This window comes from Cariama cristata, unplaced genomic scaffold (assembly GCF_000690535.1).
Source record: "Cariama cristata isolate BGI_N322 unplaced genomic scaffold, ASM69053v1 scaffold3779, whole genome shotgun sequence".
In the NCBI taxonomy this organism is placed as follows: domain Eukaryota; kingdom Metazoa; phylum Chordata; class Aves; order Cariamiformes; family Cariamidae; genus Cariama; species Cariama cristata.
In genome coordinates, this window is record NW_009637272.1 from 26,418 (window position 1) to 37,516 (window position 11,099).

Consider the following 11,099-nt stretch of genomic DNA (forward strand, 5'->3'; position numbering starts at 1 on the left):
CAGCCCCTGCACAGAAACAACTTCCAAATTTGTGAGGCCAGAAAGAGGAAGAAAGTGAAGTCTTTAGCATAAGTTAGCATATTTTTCTGTGGAACAAGTCTGATGTTTTTCGCTCCAGAAATCTTGCATTATGCCTAAGTGCCCCTAGGGTTAAAACACTGGAGAGTAGATGTGGGAATCCAGCCCGTAGCCCTGCGTCAAGAGCAGTAAATCTAAGCTGTCTGGCACACTGGTAGGTTCTCTACTGTCTGAAGCTTCTTGGCTATTCTCAATATATGGATCACCTCCTCTGCATACCCTCATCCTGACTTCAGAGGAAAGCCTACTCAGCTCTAAGAGCAAATGCCCTTGCTGTGAATGGGGGAAGGAAAAATTGCCTGCTGAGCACAGCTGGGGCGAGAACATGGTCGAGTGGCTCAAGGATAGCCACCGTGCTGGCTAACTTGTTATCCTATAGGTCTGCCTGTGGTTTTATCTGGCAGAAAATGCACTGGCGACTTGAGGTAGCTCCATCTATCAAGGCAAGAGGTAGAGATGGGACTGCAGTCAAAGAGATTTTATTGAACCTATTCTGTCTTCAGCAGATGGAGTTCCTGACTCTTGACTAGCGTACGTCCCTGTCCCACCACAGACGCGGCCGCACGCATGTACACAGATGCAGTGTCATACCCTTGCTAGGGCCTGACTGGCAGCAAGAACAGGATTTAGCTTCTGGTAGACGTGGTTGGACGCAAGCTCGAGGGCCTGCGCTTTCCTGCCTGCAGAAGGGAATATTGTCTGGTCATGCGATGAGCTACGCTGCCCTCCTGGCATGTGACAGTCGGGTGCACTGACACTAAGCTGCTTTTGAGGATGAGGGCAAAGGAGAAGTGAAAGAGTAAAACTATAATTATAATGGAAAAAAAAATTGCTTCTTCCTCAAGGCTTTTGTGAAAAAGCACAGAAATGCTCTCCTTACAGTCTGAGGAAGACAGTCAAGGAACTGACTGATGTTGCCAAAGCTTCTCTCCTTACTGTAGTTAAATTTAACTCTCTTGGAACAGAGCATAAGAATTTAGGTCAGACAGGACCTCTGGAAGCCGTCTGGTCCAACCCTTGCTCATGGCACAACCAATCTCAAAGCACGGTCAGGCTGCTGAGGCTCTTTTCCAGTTGAAGTATGGAGACTCGCCCTCCTCCCTGGGCAGCCTGTTCCAATGTTCCCCTCTGTTCCTGTGGGAAATTTAGGTTGGTGTGGTGCTATTGCCGCCAGGGTTCCCAGCCTCAGACCAGCAGGTTTACATTTGGTTTAGGTTATCCAAAAGGTAGTGCTTCTGCTGTGAGATGCAAATTTAATTATGGCTCAACTCTGAGGCTACTGCAAATAGGTTTTGTTGGTTTAACTAGGATTTCTGATGAAGGTCACCTGGACGCTCTGTGTAGCAATATGCAACTACCTGGGCCTGAGCAAGGTGCCCCTCAGCAGCGGATGCCAGTGCAGGCTATGTACCATGCCATAATATGCCCCACCGCTGCCTGCCCACCTTTGGATCCAGCGGCTACACTGGCACTGTTGGTTGCACTGTTCTTTGCAAAGCAATCTGGCTAGAGGCCGTGTGTAGAACTTTAACATGCCTCAAAGAAGGGAATTGGGATGTAGCTTTATTGAAACTTACCTCAATTTTTTTCTTCTCCCTCCACTCCTTACAAGTAGGAATCAGTTAGGACAGTTGGACTGATTAAAATTAGTTATATTCTAGTTACTGGGATTAGGAATTGGTTATTGCCAGAAGCCCTATTTCTACAGGGGAGAAGAGTACTAAGGAAGAAAATGTTCTGCTACAAATGTTCCCTGGTGATTTAGTGCGGTGAGAACAAGCAGGCACAGCCCCCAACACCCTGTGCTGAGTGAGGGCAGTGCCAGACAAGTTGGGGAGCATCCTGTGCCCCAGCTTTGCTAGGCCTTTGTTTGACCACAACAGCCAGCAGAAAAAAAATCACAAAGAGCAAGCTAAAAGGTGCTCAAATGCCTCTTGCAGCTTTACCACAAAGGGAGATAGTCTCATCTGTTTCACGTGTTGTTATGAATTAAGCTAAAGATTTCTTGCCCAGCTTGTGTCCTGAGCTTTACTTTTGAAGGCATAGAGTGTTCACTTCTGATTTTACCTGGCTGGCTGTGAATGAAAACAGACACTTCAGGCAGACCTAGACATGCAAGTTAACTGTGCTGTCTTCTGTAAAGAGAATTATTATGAACTTTCTGTAACCTGTTTCCCTAGATATCGTCTGTGGGTTTTTATACAAGAGGACACGAGTGTTTCAGATGTAATCATTGTGCCTCAAGATTAGGTAATCTTCGATACCTATTGATACCTTCCCCAGGTGCAGATTAAGGATTTTTTTACATTAATCTGTTCAGTGAAAACTCTGGCAGAAGTGCTGCACAGCAAATGCCCTGCTTTATACCTGCCTGTCAGCACCAAGAAAGGTTCACTACAGCTCACCTCCCTTTTGTTTGTTGTAGAGCGCTTCTCTTTCTGACCGTGGTTCAGCTCCTGATGGAAAAGCAAAATGTTATCACAGAGGTCCCGGCAGCTCTAAAGCGCCTGGCCAAATATATAGTGCGTGGTTTCTATGGAGTGGAGTACTCCCTGGCCCTCGATATACTGATCCGCTACCCCTGTGTGAAAGAGGATGACTTGTTACAGTTGCTCAAGTACGAACGTAAACAACTACGTGCTGTCCTCAACACGCTCAAGGCAGACAAGTTTGTGAAGCTGCGTATGCGAGTTGAAACTGGGCCTAACGGGAAAAGCACAAGGCACAATTACTATTACATCAATTACAAGGTGTTGGTGGATGTGGTCAAATACAAACTAGATCACGTACGCCGGAAAATAGAGGCAGATGAGCGAGATTCAACTACCAGGTCCTCTTTTAAATGTCCATCTTGCTCCAGTACTTACACGGACCTTGAAGTCAATCAGCTCTTTGATGTACTTACAGGTATGTTGCTTATATTGCTTATTTGCTCTTGTCTTAACTTTGATAGTACAAAATTGGCTCCTGTGTGAACTTTGCAATAAAAGCATGTTTGTTAGGATGTACTTCTTGTTTGCTGGTGGATAAGGGCGTGGGACAGGAGAAGCTGGGAGATGAAGGTAGGAGAAAAAGCTGTCTCTCTAGAACAGGCCAAGCAAGAGGAAGAATAATCTTGAATATACCCGCTGGCGTTGGGAATTGGATTTCAGGTCTCAGTTTTGCTATGAACAAGACTCTTAACCCAGTTTAAGATTACTCATCCAAGTCCCACTTCCTCATATGGAAATGAGAATACAGTACTCACTTTACTCCATTTTGAATGTGTTAGTTAATCCATTTGTGTGTTCAGTGCTTCTGAGGGAAGGGTTGGACAAGGTGGATAAAACTGTTTGAAGCCAGCTACTGTAATACCCGTGTTGCAGGTCGGCAGCAGAGGAGAGATGTTCTGTCGCTCCTGTGCTGGAAGCGGGGAAGTTCAGGCTCCTCGTGGGGTCAACAGGACACATCTGCAGCACAAGTGGCATCAGAGCTTACGGGTTTCTCTTCTCTACAATCAAAATAACTAGAGAGTACTCTTTCAAAATGAGTTAAAATGGCATCATATTGCAATACATTACTCTAAGCGCAGCTACCATGTTAAAATCTGGGTCATGATATCTGCAAAGCATGCCATAGCCAGGGAGAATGAACTTTATGTGACTAACTCGAAATGGCAAGGGTTAAATTAGTGTCCTGTCAGTTGGCAAAATCATCCCTTTGTTCTAAATGGAGGGACTTTGTCAAGTTACTGAAATGCAAACACTGAGGCTGGTAATACATTTTAATACAATACACTTTAATTTTTTTTTTGCTTAAGATGTAAATATAGGTTTTTAGCATATGCTTTGACTCTAAATGAGTCTTTTTGAACTTTAGAACTCAGAACAACTAAATCCAGATGCTATTTATGCTTGCAAATGTCTTTTTTGTTTCTTACATTATGAACTAAGATGAGATGAGAGAAGGAAAAAAAAAAAAACCAAAACCTTACTATCTGATGATACTCCATGTCTAGCCAACTTAACTTTCTCCCTAAATATGGACATTTTCTCTCTTGCATAGCAAGCGTGTGAGTATCAGTCCTTCTACCAAAAAATCCAAACTTGCCTTTATAACTTGAGTTCCCTTAGTTAATGTGAACAAATGGATAAAGTCAGAATATTTTGGTAATTGTCCAGGCTGTGGATTTAACAAGGTACTGCTGATCTTCTGCATCCTATGAACACAAGAATTTCCAATTTGGATAACATTGCAGAGACTTTCCGCTGTACTTACTGCAACAGTGAAGTAGAGGAAGATGCCTCAGGACTTCCTAAGCGGGATGCTCGAACCTTGCTAGCAAAATTCAATGAGCAGATCGAACCTATCTTTGTGCTGCTGCGTGAGACAGAAGATATTGTTCTGCCGTATGACTTGCTGGAGCCTCAGCCGACAGAAATACCAGAATTATCAGAAAGGTATAAATACAACTCTAGAACTTCTCATCAATACAAACGCCCAACAACTTTCCCGTTGTAAAGTCTCTGAAATACTGAACTTGCAGCCTACTTTCTACTCCATTCTGCTTTGTTCAGTACTGTCAGCTGCTTAATGAAGAAGCTTGTGATATCTAAGGCATTCTAAATTATTGTTATGCATTTATAGTTTTATTTTTGCTACCTTTTTAAAGTAATTTTCCCCACTTCTCCTCTAGCTAATGTTCATAGCCCTTTCTGTGAGAAAATAACATTTGTCTTATCAGTGTGCTTCATCCAGAGATGCACTACTGAAGAGACCATGCAAAAATCAATGGTTCAGAACCACTTGCCTCTGAGATCAGGTAATCGGGAACGCAGGTTGTTTTAATACAGAGCAGTTGTTAAAGCTAGTCTGCTGACAAAACAGGCCTTTGTTTTGTTTTGTCTTTCTTTGAATGGGAACTGGGAGGTTCTTGCCTGAATGTAACCTGTCCAAAATGGGTGATGTTTCATTCAGCTTTGATCAGAAGGTGGGTTCAAGTGTGCTGGAATCCTGCAGCCGACCTGAAAAATGGGCCAACAGAGGTTCCTCTTTTGGCAATATGTACACCCAAAACTTAGTTATTAATGTCCAAGACTCTGAGCCCAAGAAGAAAACAAGAGAAAAAGCAACTAAAGAGCAACCTATCTGGATGTCACAGAGCACAGTGGAAGGAGCAACAACAGCCACCACCAACAGTGTTGGTAAGTTTTAAACATTAGTAAATACTTGGACTCAGCAGCCTTACTGCATTTAAATATAGCTTTCCTATTAAAAAGGTAATAAGCTTGGTTTAGAATATAGGGTAATGCTTCAATTCATCACTAGTGGCTATCAGATCTTAGTTTCTAAAAACTAGTCTTTAGGCTGATTTAGGTAGTACTCCTAAAGCCAGAGATCAGGTACCAGGTCATGAAATTTTTGGCTCTAACCATGCAGTAATACTAGTGGTAATCTTTAAAGTGGAAAGCTCTTGGAAATGTATGCACTTGCAAGAGAATTCAAAAGTGTGGCTAAAAAAGATGCAGAGTAGGAAAAAAAAAATTATGATGCTTGTGGTAACTGTAAACTACCGATACCTCTAACACTTAGTATTGTGTATTAGGAGTAAATGCTTCTGAAGAAACTGAAGAAAATGTTAAAGAAACCGTCACTGATAATGAAATCATCAAGACTCTTCTGATTCATGAATCCAAGTCTTCATCTAGCACAGACCAGGCTCCTGTTGTCAAAAGCAAACTACCTGAACCAGGCAGTGACAGCAGTGAGCCTGAAGAAGATGCCAAGTGCTCAGGAACAGCAGGCAACAACTCTGAACAAGAGGAGGAACAGGAAACACAAGGTCCTCTTTTAATGGTAGCTGGCCAGCCTCACTCATATGGTGAGGTTAGTGAAAATCCAGAGCTTGTGTCTCTCATGACAAATGAGGAGAGAGCAGCTTATGTAAAACTAGGGCAAGAAATGTTCCAGTCTCTCTTTGAGTAAATACTACTGTATGAATTTGCAAACTTGTACAGAATGGGTGAAGGCTGCTTTTGAAATAAGACAGTTAAGTCTAATAGTTTATGTTCTTCAAAGTTTACCACTGAAGCTTTAAGTTTTTTTGAACTCCTTGCTGTTATGCAAGATAGTAATCCTGTAGTAGGTAACTACAGTTCAAAATACTAGCATTGCAGCAAAAGCAACTCAAAGTTACTATGGTTTTTCTGTTGTCTAATGCTTAGAGTTTGTGAATGCTGTAATCGGTTTTAGAGCATGAATCACTTCAGGATACAGTGAGATTTGATTAAAATAAAGTTTCAAAAGCAATGTTGCAATCTATTGTAAGAAATCAATTATTCCACCTTCTCCCAGAAGTAGCAGATACCTCCAGTAGTGAAAATGAGTCAAAAAATCCAACATGATTTGGTTTCACTCCATACCAGTGCGTTCTACCAAGTTGTGTTAGCTATACAGGAGAACCAGCTCTGGCCTCTTACCTTTCATCTTAAAAATAATTCTCCAAATTCATTGTACTCACTGCTCCACAGAACTGTCTCTGAAGTGATGAACTACACAATGGACACCGACAGTAAAATGTGACATTCATTTTGGTCCAGATTGGTAAGGAAGCAAACGATGTATCAAGCAGAAGACTCTGCTTCTCTCATCTCATTCGCACACTCTCCTGTAATTTTTAAGCAAGTTCTTGTCTACTACTGCTGGAAAAAACACATTCTACTTGAACTGAACTACATATGAGTTGAAAGAATATGAGAGCGAGCTTAATTTCTTCAGCAATTCTACTACTCGAGCAATGAATAATGAAAGCAGACTAGATGGGCACAAACCAAAACAGAGGAGGTTCCCTCTGAACGTTTGTTGGAAACACTACTTTTTTTTTACTGTAAGGGTGAGCAAGCACTGGCACAGGTTGCCCAGAGAGGCTGCAGAGTTTCCCACCCTGGAGATATTCAAAAGCCTCCTGGGCAACCAGCTCCAAGTGGCCCTGCTTGAGCAAGGGGTTGGACAAGATGACCTCCAGAGATCCCTGCCAACCTCAGCCATTCTGTGATGAAACAGTAGAGAGAGTGTATGACCAAAAACCCACCATTTCAGTGCATTGTTCATACACAGCATTCCAGAGCAAGAATTCAGGAATTGTGTGTGCTCATGTTATTTCTAGACTTAGAGTTTGATTTACCATGTAAACTAGATTTGTCTCAAATATGCACAAATCTTCTTGTTCTAATTTATGAAAATGTCCTCTCTTAAGAATCATTTGGTAGACCTGTGTCATGTTAGTGATTAAATGCTTTAATTTGGTTTTGCTTTCACAGGCTTGCCTTTGTCACAATATATTATTTCCTCTGTCCTCAAAATTGTAAAGTTTTTTTCTGCATACAATATCACTGTGAGTTTAAAGCCTGCACAATAACTATAAACTGTCTTCAAACCTTTTGATATACTTTAGTCTTTGGAGATGAGGCATGTGACTAATCTGCCATTTTAAAATTCACTCTCAAAACTGGAAACACTCAAAAAAAACCCCAAACTAAAAAAAGAAGTTACAGAAGAATCACTCATTTTATTCAAACTTCAGGCATATTTAGGCTTCACTGTCACTAGACTGTCTCTCACAGCATATAGCCATATTATTACACTAACCTCAGAAGGAAGACTATCCTGAATTAAAGATGACCATTGCTTTAACTACTTTAACAAAAGCCTTGTGTTTAAGGTAAATAGGATCTCTGTAATGCAGTAGATATACTGAATAAGCAATTTCTAGCTCAATTTTATGACTTACTGTTACCAGCAACTATGATCTGAAAAAGTCAAAGTTTTTGTCCTGGATCAAGTTTTCCAATGTACGTTTCTACAATCCTAATTCTGCCTTTGCCATAAGACTTCATTAGGTGCTGACTTAAAAAAACAGTTAAAAACATTAACTTGAACTGTAATTTCCTAAATTTCTTCCTTGCTACATGAAAACTCATCACAATGTCAAATACTTTAGGAACAGATTCTACAGGCTTTCGATTGAAGCAATTTTAAGTATTACCCGTGAAAGGATACTAAAGTTTTCAGACAGGTTTATCCCTTCACACACTGGAAGTGCAAAACAGAAAGTGCAGAAAGATACAGATGGTTTCTGGAGTTAACTACAAACCCAGGGTATTTACTTCACCTCAGATAAATGTGCTGATAGAAATTAATTCCACAGACTGTGAACAGGAACAGTATTTTTTTTTTTTTGCAACAGACCAGCTGTACTCTAGGCTATAAAGGCAACATGTGTAGGCATGTACAGTGTCAACCCCTCATATTTGTAGAAGATGGAGAAACTTAGTGGGACAAGAGTTTGTGTCCCAGGAAAATTAGCAGTGTTTCTCTGAAGAGGAGTAACAAACTGCTACAAGCACACCAACACTCAAAGTCCATTAACTTCCAACAACAAACTCTGTGTACCATTTGGTAAGCCAGAGGAATATTTTTTGAAAGACAAATTTACAGACAAGTCCAAACTTTATTTAAAACTACTATTTTGAACAATTTTAAAAGTACTAAACAAATCACAATGAAAAATAAAAAAAAAAAAGATTAATACAGAAAAAGAACAGTGCAGCAAAACTGAATAGAAGATGATTCAGTTCCAGCTGTTCAAACTGCCACAGGCAGAAGTTAGCATACCTATCCCTAAAAGGCATTGTGTCAAAAATTTTACATTTTTATACACTTTCAGAATTCTGGGAAATTAGTGCTGCTCTTCCATTTGCATTTGTATACATGGAGTTTATAGATGCAGATATCTTCAGGTTATTCTCATGCACTTTGAGCTCCAAAAGTTTCTGTAAAATAAGAGTAAACTCATTATTGTCTAACAGCCATGAGGCATCAAACACAGTTCTTGACACATTTCAACTCCTTCTAAGTCTCCATTAAAGCACCTTGATGAAATACTTCATCTTCACCTTTTTTTTTTTCCACATGCATTTTGACCCATGGCTTACTTGAACAGCTACAGCCATTCTCCACAGACAGATTAAGAATGGCTTAGTTGCGAGCTACCAATTTCGTGTGGCACGGCATTCTGAGCCAGACTGTTCCCACCCCAGGTGTACGCATCAGTATTCACCAAACGGACACGACAGACTTCTGCTCGCATAGCTATGACAAGCAGAATGGTGATGGGCAGTGAATGAAAGGGAAGGAAAGACACTCCTTCCTTCACACTGCTGTCACTGCAACTGCATTAAAAAAACAAAAGCATTTTCATGAGCTTATACTGTTTGAGGAACTGGATCTAGCTACACTAGCAGAAAACTACTACCACCAGAATACCCAGTTCATGCATTTATATATGCCATTACTATACCCTCCACTGGAGAACTACAAGCCTAACAATAGAACTGAAGCCTTTAATACCATAACTTGTACACCAGCACACATATACACCGAAAGTTTTCTCCACCTCATGGTATACTTCATATGAAAAATAGTTTTCTTTTCCATAAAGAGCTATTTTACTATTCTGAAAAATCTCTTGAACTTTTCCATCACAAAAACACTGAGCAGTCTGTCAGCAAATTATATTGAGTATTATTAAATAGCAATTAGAATTTACAATATTATTAATCCCAAGCTTGTGTAAGAAGAAAAAAAAAATACTATTCCATTTTAAGTTTCAAAAGCATTACTTTATAACATGCATTTTACATGTTAATTTTTATGACTTCTTTATTAGCCACAGAATCTAACAGAAGTATATAGAAGGGACATGGCAGGCAAAACTCCCCCTTCATATCAATACATCATTTTCAAATGAACGATAACAAAAAAGGATATCCTTTCAGCACCATGATAACTGCTTACTTCAATCAGTGATAACAAGATATTTAAATTCTAGGCCATTCCAGAGTGTTTTCCCAATAGGTATAGAGGATTTAGAAAATAATCTTTACCAGGTTCTTTCAAAGTTTGGGCATCTCCTACTAACTCTTGATCTTGAGCTCCACCTCCATCCAGTAATTCATCAGACAAACTGTTGGTCTGGGCCTCCGTTGCCATTTTCTTCATTAAATCTGCCTTTGTAACAGATAAAGCAAAATTCAAAATTCTGGATAATTCTTATTGCCGTCTAGGTAATTAAGACATTTAGGGTGTGCACTTCTAAACAACCACCCCACAAACAATGGCAAAATACCTCTGAATATACTGCAAGTTTAAGGGGCAAGTTTTCAACTTTCACAAAGTCATCTTCATCAGATTTTTGACTTCCATTTCCAGAACCAGCTTCCTGTTAATAAAAACAGTGACATTAAGGGAATAGTGAAACTTTGTTTTATTTTCACCCCAAAACTAGATTTTTGACTATTATAATAAAGTACATCAAAAAAACAATGCCCATATCAACTTTGCAGATGAAAACCGAACAAGATTGGAAACCAGAAATAACACTGAAACAGAAAAAAAGCTTCTCATTTCTCTTGGATGTATCTTAACTGAAGTATACGCACATATTCATTCACTAACACAGGTGACTCTGTATCGGGGCTGCCAGCCATGGAGCTTTCAGAACTCGCAGCAGATTTGTTTCCTACACACATTGTATCCAGCGTTTGAGTTTCATTTACTGGTAAAGATGAGCTTGATTCTTCTGTTTTCCTGCTGGCTGTTATAAAGGATTCTGGGGTATTGACTGTTAAAGGTGGTATATTCTCCATGACATTGAGGTAATGAGGCAAAATGGTAGCCACATCTTGTTCACCTAAAACCACAAAACTACATTTTAACCAGGTAGAGATAGTAAAAGATTCTAAGCATACAAAAATCCCAGATTATTATTATTTGACAAATTATGATCCAAAGCTACAAATGAGCAATACAAGTGAATTACAGGCTCTCAGATCAACACAAAGCTGATTGAAATAAAACATCAGTTCTTTGTACTCTCATATACTTAAGTATCAGCAATTCTCACAAGACAGTATGTGACTTGAAAATTTGACTAGATACAGCTTTTTTTAAAAAAACCAAACCAAACCAAAAAACAACCTGCT

The 11,099-nt window shown here is 39.9% G+C and overlaps 2 protein-coding genes across 2 annotated transcripts in view; one reads left to right on the forward strand and one right to left on the reverse strand.

Annotated features, from left to right (window-relative positions):
* The first annotated feature begins 2,537 nt into the window (after nucleotides 1–2,537).
* On the forward strand, nucleotides 2,538–6,042 carry LOC104167846 (general transcription factor IIE subunit 1-like). The gene is made up of 4 exons (XM_009708234.1): nucleotides 2,538–2,985; nucleotides 4,316–4,517; nucleotides 5,035–5,261; nucleotides 5,663–6,042. The coding sequence occupies exons 1-4, from the start codon at nucleotides 2,538–2,540 to the stop codon at nucleotides 6,040–6,042; spliced, it is 1,257 nt and encodes a 418-aa protein (XP_009706536.1).
* A 2,408-nt stretch (nucleotides 6,043–8,450) lies between these two features.
* PCM1 (pericentriolar material 1) overlaps nucleotides 8,451–11,099 on the reverse strand; it is a gene marked incomplete at its 5' end in the record, with an annotated part of 30,526 nt that continues 27,877 nt past the window's right edge. The window contains 4 exons of the mRNA XM_009708237.1: nucleotides 8,451–8,888; nucleotides 10,002–10,125; nucleotides 10,244–10,336; nucleotides 10,557–10,807. Of these exons, the coding sequence (XP_009706539.1) occupies nucleotides 8,863–8,888; nucleotides 10,002–10,125; nucleotides 10,244–10,336; nucleotides 10,557–10,807 (494 nt within the window). The remainder of the gene's footprint in view (nucleotides 8,889–10,001; nucleotides 10,126–10,243; nucleotides 10,337–10,556; nucleotides 10,808–11,099) is intronic.